The sequence below is a fragment of the Diadema antillarum genome, unplaced genomic scaffold (genome assembly GCF_040938485.1).
Source record: "Diadema antillarum isolate AM-2024a unplaced genomic scaffold, OU_Dant_1.0 scf00000205, whole genome shotgun sequence".
NCBI classification, from domain to species: domain Eukaryota; kingdom Metazoa; phylum Echinodermata; class Echinoidea; order Diadematoida; family Diadematidae; genus Diadema; species Diadema antillarum.
In genome coordinates, this window is record NW_027271094.1 from 1,426,203 (window position 1) to 1,441,893 (window position 15,691).

The 15,691-nt window shown below is 38.3% G+C and overlaps 1 protein-coding gene across 1 annotated transcript; it reads left to right on the forward strand.

Annotated features, from left to right (window-relative positions):
• The first annotated feature begins 7,275 nt into the window (after positions 1–7,275).
• LOC139724036 (UDP-glucuronosyltransferase 2B33-like) lies at positions 7,276–8,885 on the forward strand. The gene has a single exon (XM_071635234.1). It carries the CDS (start codon positions 7,276–7,278, stop codon positions 8,863–8,865), a length of 1,590 nt encoding a protein of 529 aa, XP_071491335.1. The 3' UTR covers positions 8,866–8,885.
• The last annotated feature ends 6,806 nt before the right edge of the window (positions 8,886–15,691 follow it).

Sequence of the window (15,691 nt, forward strand, 5' to 3'; positions counted from 1 at the left end):
CAACCAAGCATAAGTCAGAAAATCAAATATAGATCAAGTATCACTCAATCAGAATTGAGTATTCAGTGACTTATGTTTGATTTTTTGACTGCGACGTTTGATCTCAATTTTATGCAACAGGGCCCTTGCTAAATGAATTTGCCTTTTTTAAAAACATGTTTACGGCGGACCATCCAAATTCAGTGTATATGCCTCCATAGCACACAATTTTCTTGCCGACTAGGAACCTTGCCCGCCCGAGGCTTGCCCGGCAAGGCAACATCCAAAACAAGCAACCTGAATAGAAATTTGTGGCATAGTGGATACGACTCCCGCCTCCCAATCGGAGGACCCGAGTCCGATTCCCACCCAGCGCTTACGTCCTTGGACAAGATGTTTTTACCCATCATATCCCTCTCGATTCAGGTAAATAAATGGGTAGGCCCTATCTGGCCACTTGAGGGTAACGATAATGGCAGATCCCTCTGGTAGAGCAGTGGAAGCACAGAAGAGGCTACCCTGTATAAATAAGACCGTATTATTATAAGAATAATAATCATTATTATCATTATTATCATTATTATCATTATCATATCATAATTATTTCTACTACTTCTATTGACATGTAAACGGTAGGCATACTGAAGTATGACGTGGCTATAGAGTATTTCATTCGATCACAATGAATGATTTGTGAATGATTCGATCATGAAAAATGCAACAAATAATGAATTATTTGTTGCAAATTATCATATTGCATGCACGGTACTAAATGGAGACAGAAATTGACTGCGGATTATCTGTATTGTTTTATCATGGTGGTTAAGATTGGGGACAGTACAAAAAAAGAGAGAAGCTAATATCTGTATAAGTTGTAGATGAGATAATGGTTTGACTGCGTTTATCCTTTGCAAGAAAGTCGTTAGATCGTTATGCTCCGGCCGTAAGATTATCTTTGCACACACTGCCTTCTGTTAAAATGGGAGAAAATAACCCATCGCTATATTTCCCAGGTTCAATAGCTAAAACATAAAAAAGACTCAACTTTGTAAACAAATGTGACGCATGTACAAGCTTTCCGTCCGTTACTTAAACCAATTTTTCTATAAAAAAAGGACTATTTTGGAAACATTGCTCTGGAATTTGTCAGGACTAATCTGACACATTCAGGATGATCTGAATTGAACTGACCAACCAAAGATTTAATGTTCTGTTCATAACCCAATGCTCAGGAATAGGCGGCTGCCCTGCAATCTCAAAGCATCGTAATACACATGTAAAGGACACATAATATTTTCATTGTGCTGTTAAAAGTAAACGTGGCAAGCGGTTTTTTTTTTCACTTGTAAAAGCCTTCAACACAAGATAGATAAAGTAAGGCCTCGTTACAACTTAGCACTGCTTAGAGAGTATACAAGTATGTTTTATGTGTGAAAATCTAATTGCGCCAACCATGCTCACGTTGCACTGATTTTACGTCACAAGTAGTGTTTTACAGTCTTAATGGAATACAGATACACTGACTAATTTCACTTTTTTTTCACAGTTTGTTCTTTATGATTCCAACTTGAAAACAGCATGGTCGGACTGATGTAAACTTGTCAAAACAGTATAATATTGCACACATTATTATAATCTATTGTTTCGAAGAGTAAATGGAGCAAAATTTGGTGCTTTGGTCTGGACCGTGGAATGATGTGTACAGTACAAGTGTAGGCCTACAACATGGTAGTCACTTAATTTAGGGGTTGTTGCGATGTATTAATCACATGTCAAACATGAAAAGATAAAAGTGGTGACATATCGGCATGAAACTATCTTCTCCTAGTCGTTTTTATAGCGTGTTAACGTTTTACTGATACACAGCTCGCACAATTACTGATGTGATTTCAAAAGTGCTTTCTCAGGGAAGCATAATATATTTCAGTAGTGTGAATGAAGTTCCTGAAATTCTCTTTGTGCTTCGAAACCTTTGATATGAGTGGAAATTGGGAAATGGAGTTATGGGCAAGAATACCGGAAGCTGTGGGAGTATCCCAGTTGAGAGGACGACCATCAATTTATTCCGCTTTAACCTTCATGATTGTCAATGTCATTTCCCGTCAAGGTTAAAATACGCATTGGAAAAAAAGTGACAGAAAAAATTGAGCGAACTCGGAAACTTTTAATGGAAAATGAAGTATTTTTATCAGAGCTCTTTTTTTTTGTTGTTGTTGTTGTTGTTGCTTTTAGAGATAACGAATACAGTGTATTGGGTAACCATAAGATATCTCTGGTTGATCACTGCAAGTTAATGTGATCAACTGAAAGATGTCAACAGTTTGATGCCTGATGAATTTTCTTTGCATTTGAAATCTTGTCAATGTTTTCAAAATTCAGGATCGTTTGCTTTTTTTTCCATAGGGGACGTGTTACCATGATGAGCCATGGTTTTTTTTTATTATAAACATGGAGGAAAATACACCGTTTTGGTATAGAAGAAAACATGTAAGGTAAAAAGACCCACTTTGCAAAAACGAAAGCAAAATATCAAGGTGGGGTGCGTAAAAGCAGCAATAATACTCAAGTAGTAGAAACACATCAGTGACTAAGTTTGAGGAAATAAGGACAATCGATTCAAAACTTAAAGTTTCGGTCCTGCAGTTCATGACGTCACCTTAGACAGTAATATAAAGAAAATATAAGGAGTTTTTATACAAAATCTCATTGTAAGAATATATATGTTATGTAAAAAAGCGGCACATTCCTTTGGCTCATTTCTGACATAGTTGAGGGTAATGGTAATGTTATTCCCCCTGCTTTTTCAAAGAGGTAAGACATGTGCTCTTTCATTATGCTTAAAGGTGGAAATATGTTTAATTCAAGTTTCTTTATAATTATTATTATATTTATATTATTTTCCACAAATCCCGAAGTGTAGTAGTCTCTTGCAGCGATGAAGGTACCGAAACTTTAAAATCAATACCTTTTTAATCGATTGCCCAATTTTCCTCAAACCTTCACGGATGTTTTGTACTAATATTGCAGTTTTCCCTCGATCCACGTGTATATTTGGTCTTTTGTTTCCTTTATCCAAGGATTATCTTGGATCCCCGCTCCTAGGGTATAGTAGAACACTGGAAGGCATTCCTCGAGTCAGATCTAAGTGTATTGAATGTATTCTATCTTTTTGATTTATGTATTTACTCTGTTTTCTTTGTACAGGACAGTCTCCTCCGAAGGCCTATTATTATAAAATCTGCTTTGCAAGGGAGAACCATGGATTGCATAAAATAATTGAAATACAGTTTGAATTGAAAAAAAAATGCTGAGATATTACAACCTATAACAAAATAGTGCAAAAGTATAAATACAGAATATATACAATACATACATACACATACATACATACATATATACATACATTATGTTATGCTACAAGAATATGAAATATACATATCAAGACCGGTGAAACATCATAACCGTTTGAGGGGTCAATGGATTTTTTTATTCATTTTACCCTGCTTACCCATGTCTCCTTTCACTCCCCCATCTCCCTTTAAAGCCAATTTCCTCATAACTATAATCCTATGTACTCAGTATGTGGTGCATGGGCGCTGTGGCATAGTGGATAAGAGTACCAACTCCCATTGAGAGGACCCAAGTTCGATTTCCGCCCAGTGCTGGAGTGATTCTGTGGCAGATACCCTAAATGCCCATGATATATCCCTTCTCCAGGCTTACCGCCTTGCAGCAAACAGACGCTTATGCCTCCCTGCGACGCCTCGGGTACAAGCGGAAGGAAAAAGTAAAGTAAGTAAAGTAAGTAAAGTAAGCTTACGTCTCTACGACCCACCATGTCCCTCTCGACCCAGGTGTATAACTGGGTACTGCACGGCAACGCTACACTGCAAAAAGTCCGGTGTTAAATAGTGAACACCGAGCTGGTGTTAAATTTTCGGTGCTCATTTATGGTGTTAAATTAACACCTACGGGTGTCATTTCCAAATTTTAAACTGTTTTTTGAAGAGTTTCTTAGTAACTGCACTTCTTGTTGATTTTTAATTTAAATAAGACGATCAAGAATTTTACATTAAAATACTAGATTTTTGAAAAAAATGTGAAAATAAATTTACACCAAAGTAACACCAGCTGGTGTGGTCTCTTATTGAAGCTGGACGGGTGTTAAACCATTGATATTAACACCAACAAATATCAAATCAACACCATGTGGTGTCATTTTTTAATTAACACCAGTACAGTGTCAAAATAACACCAGGTGCGTTCATGATATTCAGTGTAAATATTAAAACAAGAAGTTTATTTGGATGACACTATTTTTATAGGCAAATTGTTCAATAATAATCTACATCAAAATATACTGCTACCTTAAACAAGTGGGACTGTTTCAAGTCGATAAAACTAGCAAAAACATGCATCAAAATTGCACCATTTACAACATCAAAATGCAAAAAGTTCTCACCATGGGAGGGAGACAACCCCCTCCCACACCCTTCCCCTCAACTTGCTCGCTCCGCTCGCTCGGGCTCGGTCGCTTCGCTCCCTCGCCAACTAACAGCCCCCCCCCCCCCGTGCCCTTTCCCGCTTGGTTTCCCTTAAAAACACTAAAAGTCTGGGGATTGAGAGCTTCCTAAATTCCAAATGTCTGTCAAAAAAAAAAAAAATCTCGTTACATTAGTGTCAAAACGCATCCCCCTTGAAAACAGCTGGTGAGGCCCCTGTTATTATTATTATTATTATTATCATTATCATCATCATCATTATCATTATTATCATTATCATCATCATCATCATCAATATAGTCGCTGGCTTTATCATTTTTGAGAGAGCATTTTAGAATTCCTATCATATTATAAACATCGAATCATTCATAAACATCGCCGATGGAGTTTCCTTTTGCCTTCAGCAGCGACTTTGTGAGCGGTAGCAAAATCTTCGTGTAGTCATTGTCTTTCTTCGTGTGTCCTTTGGGCAAAAGATTTATATTATTCTTTGTGTAGCCATCGTGAGTGGTTCGGGTGTCATCGTGGGATCTTATACTGACTTCGGCTGTTGTTTGGATTTTGACCAATTAGTTCGGAACCAACTTCTCACGAAATTGGCCCCGAATGCCACATTCATAATGTAGGCCTACCTTATGTAAACCTCGGGACAAGGTGACGCCATCCTGATCTCACGGTGCGGGCGGCCTGTCAATGCGCATTTTCGGGAGAGCGCAGAGCCAATCAAATGCAGATATTATGTACATTGCATCAAATTTGGCGTCCACTACCGCGCGGACGTGAGGCAGAAACCCAAATTTCGCAACACCTAGTTTAATCGTCAACCTCTCCACCGGCTTTGAAAGATTCAGTCTACTCTACTGTCTTTGTCATTTCTAAGCAATTCTGGGAGTTTCCGCACCTTCGGGAGATCCGAAAGTAAAAATTTCGTATTCAAATATTTGAACGAAAGCAAACTTTTAGATGCGGAAATAAATTTCCTAAACACATTCGGCAACTTGTCTGCATTGTCATGAAGACATCGTCAGGTCATCCCACGGTTTTGTAACACTTCCTCTTCTTCCATCCAAACAATCTTGGAAGTTCCCATAGTGTGTACAGCTTCGCTGATATAGGCAAACGGTATAGTCACCTGAAATGTAAGCGTGGACCAATAATGTAATGCGGATCTACTGACGTAAATGGGGGAAAAAAAAGAGAGAGTCAACGTCAAAGTTGTTTCCAACAATATGTCAGTAGAATACAAGGGGGGGGGGGGGGGATCGAGGGGTGGAGCAGTGATCTCTTTCCCTGATGATGAACCGGTGACTGTCAACATTCCGCAGGACCAAAGGGCGAAGGCAAGTCCAAGATCGTAGATTCCTTGTCCACAGTTTCCACTGGAACGAATAAGCGGACCCCTTCAGCTCATAGTTATATAATATTAGGGGGAACAGTGGGCATGACGGTTATCGGTGGCATAAGGACAAACCTCTCAAAATGTGGAGGCTTTGCATGATTTCCTCATATCTAGATGGTTGTCGGAAAGTTCTGGCGTGATGCTATCGCGCTGTCCATAGTTAGGCCCTATGCTATAATCGGCATTTTCTGCAGCATTTCGCGCCCTTCCTAGAGATTAATATAGGACACTCCAGTTTCGCCTGCACTCAATGATCAGATATTCTTAGTACAAAGTAATATCCAAGGGAACATTCTTCCGCGTCAGTCTTGGAAAAAAATGCAGAAAAGACTTAATTTGCTTCGGCAAACTTTCCTGGTTTGGAAATGGATCTTGACCAAAAAATCACAACTTTCACCTCGTTGTGTGGAAGACAAATGACAGTGAGCAAATTTCAAATTCTCAAACATACAATATTGACATATATGACAAAACTATGTTTGGTTGTTTTTTTTTTCAAAACATGTGTATCACGGGTCGAAATTGGGCAAAGTTATCGAATAGACTTTCACTCAATATTCGTCATTGACTTTGATTTCCTTTGATGTAACGGCTGAAGTTTATTAAACAACACAATGAAAGCTTCATTACATCAATCAACAAATATATTCTAAAACCTTGAAATTACAAACTTTTTCATGAAACAGCAGTTAACAATAAATGTTTTCTAGAAACATGTGAAACTTTTATTATGACTTGCTTAATGTACATTTACATTGACGGCACACAATCCAGTCTCTAGGCTGCTTTCTTGTTTTGTCAAAATAAATCAGTATCCATCTATCTATCCATCCATCTATCTATCTATCTATCTATCTATCTGTCTATAATTTCTATCCAATTGTTCGGTCGAGCTTTTTTTTTAAAGATTTCAACGTGTTTTGATGAAAATTTTGTGAACCTTCTTGCTCAATGTATTAACCATCGCCTACCATTGTATAGATGAACACACAATAGGCCTACCATAAGCAGTTAGAGGGAGTGGTCTGTCTTATCCACTGTTCATCCCATTCTCCCCTAATCCACTCATGCATCGTTTTGCCTCAGCGCGCCAGCATGAATTTGAATCTAATACAAGTGGTTATGGTTGAGCTCACAGAATAAGACGTAGCGTTGTTACGGGGAAGCTGTACCTGATTTTGTTATTCTTCGTGACCTTTAATTCGATTCTCGTGAGTGGATCACAATCAGTCATTAGATGCCAGGGATTCGATCAGTGTGCACAGAAAGCCAACGGTTTTGAGAGTCTTCATGTTTACTTGTGCTGAATACGTTCAATGACATTTGAACCGAGTTACAAGTTCAACATTTGTCACCGCAGTAGACTACAGAAATATTCTTCTATAAACTATAGATATGGCGGTATTTTTCGGGCAATTAGCAAGTCTACTGTTGGTCATATCGCTCAGTGGCTTTGGCAACGCCGCACGAATATTAATGAACGCCTTTCTTGGAGAAGGCAGTCATTTTTTGTGCGCTGCTGCGATGGCTGAGCGCTTGGTAGAAAAAGGGCATAACATTACCTTCTTCATTAGCAATGCCTACGCACATCGGGCTACTGACGCCAAGTACGCCAACCTGTTTGATTTCGAGATATTTCATCACTCCATTCCCGTGGAAGAGGTGCACAAGCAACTTAACGCCTACAACGAACGCGCCTTCGAACCAGCATCTGTTCAGATGTTTACTATTGCCGAGTTGATGCGCGATGCTCGAGGGAAAGACTGTGACGATATTCTCGGTGACAAGGACATGATGGACCGACTAGCGATGGCGAACTATAGTTTCGTCGTGTACGACATCACCTGGGTTTGCCCCGTACTGATGGCCAGAAAACTTGGAATACCCTACGCCACCGTGTCTGCCATCTCCTCTCCGTGCACAGTCGCAGAAGGTGCCGGCGCGGTGTCATCACCGGCTTTCGTGCCTGACATGTTCAGTGGTTTGTCAAACACTATGGGCTTCATGGATCGCTTAGTAAATACACTCAACTATATCTTCATAAGATTAATTGGGGACTATTTTCGCCAGCCATACGATAGGCTGAACGAGAAGTACAACATTTCACCAGGTGAAAGTATAGCCTACCTTGTTGACCAAAGTGATCTTTTCCTAGTTAACTCCGATTTCTCTGTGGAATTCCCTTGTTCATTGCCGCCCAACGCAATTCCCGTTGGTGGGTTGACAACTAAGCCAGCAGTTGCATTGACCGACGAGTTGGAAGATTTTATGCAGAGTTCCGGAGAACACGGCGTTATCATATGCACCATGGGAACCTACTTCACCTCCATGCCTCTGAATATTGTCAAAGCTTTCATAGATGCATTCGCGCGTCTTCCTCAAAAAGTCATCTTCCAACTCCGCTCAATTCCATCCGGAATAATTCTTCCACCGAATGTAATGACGTTGCCATGGTTACCTCAGAACGATCTGTTGGGACACGAGAAGACACGCGCGTTCTTGTATCAGGGAGGCAACAACGGATTCTACGAGGCTTTGTACCATTCTGTCCCGATTGTCGTCATACCCATCCACGCTGACCAATATGATACTGGTGCCAAAGTAGCGAGCCAAGGCATCGGTATCACCATAGACAAGGGATTGTTGAGCGAGACTCGCATCTTCGAAGCGCTGAAGGACGTGACGACGAATTCGACGTACGCGCGCTCGGTAGAGAGACTTTCTGCCATGTATCGAGATCGTCCAATGACCCCTGCCGAGAGGGCGGCGTTCTGGATTGATCACGTGATATCCCATGGAGGCAAACAATATCAGGTGCCCTTGATGCACATGGATTTCATCCAGAGAAACCTGATAGACATCAAGTGTTTCCTGGCTGGATGTTTCATGTTGGGTCTTTTCATCGCCTTCTTTACCATCCGACTGCTCTTTAAGCTGCTGTGTACTGCTTGGCGAACCGTGACTTGCAAAGAAAAACAAGAATGATTTTGCAAACGTATGGTAATGTTGTATATCTCATTGAGAGACCCGAAACCGATTTACCAAAGTATTAATGATGTACCCATCGATTGAGTCGCTACGTTGTTCATGCGAAAAGTATCAACTCTGACCTGCAAGTTAAAATTGGGTGTCTCAGACGGGATTGGGTTTGTCAAGGTTTGAAACAACGACTCACTCTGGTCCATGGCCTTTGGAGAACTATGGGCCTTCTTGTATGACAAAAAACACATAATCGAACATAAAACACACAATTGAACATAAGTCAGAAAATCAAACTTATATCAGGTATTAGTCAATCAAAATTGAGTATTCAGCGATTTATGTTTGTGGGATTTGACTGATGTTTGATCTCGTTTTATGCAACAGGACCCTTACTAAATGAATTGGTCTTTTTTTAAACATGTTTACGGCGTACCATCCAGATCCAGTGTATGCCTTCATAGCACATGACTTTCTCGCCGACTAGGAAGCTTGCTCGCCAGAGGCTTGCCCGGCAAGGCAACACCCAAAGCACGCAGACTGAATAAATATATAGTATGGAAATGTAAAAGGTGAACATGATAAAGTATGATGTGGATATTTGAGCATAAAATACATAATATAAGAAATTGCGAATGATTCGTTAACAATTCGATAACGAAGATGCACGAGTAGGTCTATGTTACAGGTAGCGCCGCCTAGCAATGCAAACAAAGCATTGCTGTTTGCGAAGGGGTCTAAGGGGGTATTGCAAGAAACTGATTGCAATCAATTGCAACTCCACAAAATGTATTGCAAATTATGCAATTGATTGCAAATTTGCAATAGATCTATCTATTGCAAAGTTTGCAATAGATTTTTGCAATTGATTGCAACTCGACTTTCTTGCAACACCCCTTTAGTGTAATCGCGCGTTCACATGGAGCACGGGACGGGCAACGGGCCGGGTTTTTGCTCTGGTACGCCAAAAGGAACCGTTCCTGGTTCTGTTTAAAAAAAAACAAGAATAAGTAAGTCGGTAAAAACTCACCCAAAATGTTATTCTTATGTCAAAATCAAGAGCAACAAAATCGGCAGTAGAAAATTAATTTTGTAACCATTATAGGCGGGGAATTGATATTGCAACAGAAACAGACATGGTCCCTTTTGGCACGCCATAGTAAAAACCCCGTTCCGCGACCAGCGTCGGATTTAGTGTAATAAACGCAGCTCAAATCAGGATTTGACTTACTAGGCCTATGCCATATCACAAAATCAGAGCATTATAGTAAAAATCATTAAATAGCTAGCTTTAGATGTGCAATGCGAAGACTAAGACGACGCTATCTAGGCAACATGGTAATTCAATTTCCCGCCTTAAAGAGCATGCAGATATCATATTGCATGCAGCGGTACCAAATGGACGTGACAACTGCCTGCGGATTATCTATATATCATATTCTCTATCATCATTTCAGGATGGGGGTAAAGATTGGGAACAAAAAAAGAAAAAGAAAAAGAGAGAAGCACAAATCTGTATACCAGTTGTAGATATGATAACGGTTTGACCGCGTTTATCCTTTGCAAGAAAGTTGTTGGCTCGTTATGCTCCGGCCGTATCTTTACACACATTGGCCTCCGTGAAAATAAGAGAAATGACCCAGGTTCAGTAGCTAAAAATGAATAAATAAAAACGTGACTCATTCACAAGATTTCCATTTGTTACTTAAACCAATTTTGTTAGAAAGACTTTTTTTTCAAGAAACATTGCCCTGGAATAAAGTGAGGCATCTCTACGACCAAGGGAGTATAAACCTTTGTCTTGTGTGTGAAAATCTGATTGCACCCTCGTGCTCAAGTGTGTTTTACACTACAGTCTCAATGAAATTCACTGATTTCACATTTTCCCGGAAGAAATAGTTTCTTATGATTTCATCTTCAAAATAGAAAGGTTGGAGAAATGTAAAACTTTCAAAGCAGCCATATTACATAATCTAGTACGATGCATTGAGTTTTTCAAAGAGTAAAGAGTAATTGGCGTAAACTTTGGTGTTTTGGTCCGGACCCTGGAATGACGTTACAAGTATACTGCTACGACTAATTAGCAGGGCCACCTAATCGTATGAATTATGGTGTTTTTTTTCTTGTTGCATCTTAAGGGATAACCCCCCCCCCCCAAAAAAAAAAAAAGAAAAGAAAAAAAAAAAAAAAAAGATTAAACATAATGTTCTTGCATGACGCCGTAATTATAGTCGTGCTAATTCAGGGGTTGTTTCGAAGTGTTTATCAAAATGTCAAACATTATAAATGTCGTGACATGTTGGCATGAAACTATATTTTCATACTCGTTTATATAGCTTATGGACGTCTAACTAATATACAGCTTACACAATTACTGTTATGATTTCGAAAGGGCTCCTGAATGAGACATAGGCCTAATTATACACTTTAATGGTGTGAAGTTCCTGAATTTCTCCTTGTGACTTAAAATCATTGATATGAGTGAACATTGGGAACAAAAGTCATGGACGAGAAAACCGGAATCTATGGGAGTATCCAGGTTGTGCGTTTCAAAGAGGGAAGTCAAATGCTCTTTTATCAATTGAGAAAAGAGAACATAATATGTTGTCAATATTCTTCATTATTTTCCGTATATTGATCTTAACATAATGGCATCGGAAGCTGTAGTAGTTTTCTCATCCAGCGCTGACGGCACTAAAAAGTAACCCCCCTCCCAAAAAAAAAAAAAAAAAAAAAAAAAAAAAAAAATATATATATATATATATATATATAATAATAATAATAATAATAATAAATAAATAAATAATAAATAAAAAAAATATAAAATAAAATAAATATTAAAAGAAAAGAAAAAAAAGAAAAAAATAGAAAATCACAACTTTTGAACGGGAGTCCGATTTTCATCAAACTTTCCTTGATGTGTCCCACAGTATTGCTGCATTTTCTCAATTCACATGTTTAAGAAGGTGAACATTTAATCTATATTATTTACATCCACATGTTTAGACAATGACGATTGTTGACTCGAGCATCGTCACTGACAAAAGAGCTGCTTCCCTCATTTTGTCTTATTTGGCTAAGGTGTCTTCAGACTCAACTGAATTTTGGGTAAACTCAAATGCTGGAAAACAGCAAACCTAAAAAAAACAGAGACAAATATTGTGTCGCAAACTTGGCAATTACTGAAGTAGACACTTCGTCACGTGCCGGAAGAACGACGCGAACGCACGCTATTCAAGAAAGCTGTGCCCGGAAGAACGTATACGACGCGAACGCACGCGAGGCCCGTGTATCCTGGCATAGATTCACGTCGATCTTCTTGGCACATATTTCTTAAATCGTAAACGTTAGCGTCGTTCTTGTGGGCACACTACAACTTGTGGACATTCATGGAAAGTTGTTTAATAGTAAAACGAACATGACGTTTACCGTTACTTCAAAATGTTTACTCTGAAACAATGGGCAAAAAAAAAAAATGTTAAAATGAGATTACAAATCACAATCAACCTGTCAAAATATATTTGCTTTCTCTTGCAAAGTACGTGCATAATTATGGAGTAGCTTGAGCGATGATTTCCAATATACACTACAACTGCACATGCATTCGAGAGCTGTCCTATGCACATGGATTTTTTTTTTTATTTTCTCACAGCGAATTCTTGTTTTTATCTAGGCTAGCTGTCGGTGGTTATATGATGAGATCAAAACAGGAAAGATGTTTAACAACCTCTAAAACAAAACAAAAAAATGACCCCCTTTTGTGAAAATTTACTTATCTATTTTATGATAAGTGGGCGAAATTGGAAGCTTTCGATAGGAAACATGTAGGTCTATATCAGATCTTCATTTTAAATGAACCATTTTTTTTTTTGTCTTAAAGGATATGAATGTTGAATAACTGGTCGACCATTATCTCCGATTGATTGCTACGAAAATGTGATCAATAATTGAAAGATGTCAACAGTTTGATGAATGAATTATCTTTGTATTTGAAAGTCTTATCGATGTTTTTCAGAATTCAAGGTTGGCGTCTTTTTTCAAAGGGACATGTTACCATCATGAGCCACTTTTTACTGCATACATGAATGAAGAGAACATTTTCTAAAATAGAACAAAACAAAGTAAAAGAAATGAAATGAAATGAAATAAAATGAAATGAAATGAGATGACATGACATGAAATAAAATAAAACGTTGAAAATTAAACGAAAAGTGCAAATCCTATTTGATTATGAATTTTCATGGAGTTTTGCTCAAAGGGCAGCCCAGGAAAACGTTCCGCCTGACCTCCTCCCCCACTGTAATGTAGAATGGACCCGATCGTTCGAAAACGACTTATCTCTTGTGCTCTTGGATGCACTGTACGCTTTAAAGCCGATTTTTCTCAGAACTGTGGTTATCTTGTCGTTTGCTTTCTTATTAATCCTTTGAAAAGCGCTCTGTGGAATTCAGACAATTTTAACAATCGGCCCTGAGTATAGGAAGATTTTCTGCATCCAACAACCACGTTAAGTTAGTAAGCACCGTGTAAAGCGGCGTACATTATTGTATATGGCCGCAACAAAGGCCATACCGGCAAAGGTCGATCGAAAGTTCAAGCAGCTTAAAAGAAAGAGAAAGAAAAAGTTGCGGGTAAAGCTAACCGTTACCGATGTCACCTTTCATTTTGATACATCCACCTTATGAGACAGAAGTATTACTGTATGCATATATACAATACATACAACATGACAAAATGAAGACAAGGGGTGTCGCAGAAAGCCAGGGAGGCAGGAGCTTTCGACACCTATTAGCTCTATCGTCCGCTTGACATACGTGTGTGCTGCTTGGGACGTGTTGTGGCTGTCTGTCTATATACATTGTATATATATATATATATATATATATATATATATATATACATATATATATATATATATATATATATATATATATATATATATATATATATTAGCAACCGAACACCTTACGTATATGATATACAGAGATTTTAAACCTCTGGAAAGTTATGAAAGAGCATTTGGATTTTTGGCTTTTACTGCTTATCATGAGTATATTATGGCACGTATCTCCGAGAAGAATATTGTGGTATAGTTTGATGTCATTAGACCTTAGGTTAAGTATCTTATTAAGGAAAATATGGCGACTTACGTACGGGACCACACAAAAAATTGATTTTTATTTTCTTTTTCAAATAAGGTTCAAATAGAAAATTCTCTGAAAGTATGCTGATCAAGTTCTGTTTAGCAGAGAAGAAATGTACAATACTGAAGTGTCTTTTAGCAAATTTTCACTGAAAAAAAAATGCATATTTTCATGATGTTAATCAAATTAAAGCAAGTACATATTACGGATAGGACATGACCCAACTTGCGTATTGGACAGCTGTCTTTAGTGAGCAAGCACCGGAATGGAAATGATTTTGAATTTCTCCAAGGCCTCATATTCACTCGAGTAGATTTTTAAAAAAAAGTCCTATTGAGAGGAATCTTTCTATCGTTTCACGTGATTATATAATGAATAACCTGTGGTTAAGGGACGGTACTTGAACATTCTAAGAGGCGAGATAATTTGTGAAAACGTATTAATGTTGTGTTCATTGGGCTGTTAGGTCAGATTAATGACGATTTTCACTATTTGTTTCAATGCCCGGCCGCTCTTTGAAAATACTCGTAAACAAACACTTATCACATTATATTTCTGGAAACGCTCAAGTGTAACTAATATGGATTGACTTTTTATGTGACGCTGCTAAAGAGCACAGTGGTGAAATTGGTGAAATTTTGTAAGGAAATTGTTATATATATATATATATATATATATATTAAATAGCGGATTGAACATACATATTAAAAGCGGAATTACTTGTATCAATACTGTCAATCACGTACATAAGACCATTGAAGGTAATAGTTACAGTGTCTTTGGTATATGGTGTAAGAAGTTCTGTAAGTTGTGCTGTTCTTTGTTGTATTTGTAGTCGTGATGGTAGTTCATGCCTGGTACAAAATAAAGAAATTTGTTAAATTGGGAATGGAAAGCATGGCATGTCGTATCTGATGCTTTGTTTGGTCACACCTCATTATATTGTCTCCACTGTACTAACCCTTGAATTTACGATTTCATGGTTTAGTGCTCAGACAAACTGCATGCGGTGCATGTAACCCGACTTCATCCTGCACACCTGTACATGTATGTGTTCTTACCTATTATATAATTATATATTCGTATATACAATATAATAAGTTTTACTGCTACCAAACTTTGTATCATAACAAGTTATCTTTAAGATTTTGTCAAGCTGAGTTAGCCACTGCCAGTCTGGACATAGGTCGTTTTCATAATTTGTATTTCGTTTTTGTTTCTGAACCTCGCATACCCCAATGGGGTGATTGAGTTAATAAACTGAACAATTAACACTAAAAACCACGATCGCATGGATGGTATCCCATGAGAGTGCATCCCTACATGTGTCCAAGGAAACTGTTTCCATAACCATTGTAAACGCTAAGGCTGCGTTCGCATAGAAGTATACTATTCGGGTATACGGTGCGCGTTTTCGAGGGCACGCGAATAGCTTGAATCGAACGATAGGATTTCCTAACACCGGGTCACATAAGTGGGCACTATTCGAAAATGCCGATTAGCATAGAATAGTATAGCATAGTGGAATCGCGCTTGTTCGATTTTCAAGCAGCGTATACAATCTTTCTTTTATGAAATTATGAAAATTTTCGTCTGGATTTGCCCTTTAGCAAAAATAAGCATGTAGACTGACATTCTGATGCAGTTTAGAAATTGTTAATAAAATTGCTGGGATGATTGTGTAGGAG

What these genes read in the sequence shown, in the direction of transcription:
- LOC139724036 (XM_071635234.1), top strand. Translation starts at nt 7,276, where the DNA reads ATGGCGGTATTTTTCGGGCAATTAGCAAGTCTACTGTTGGTCATATCG.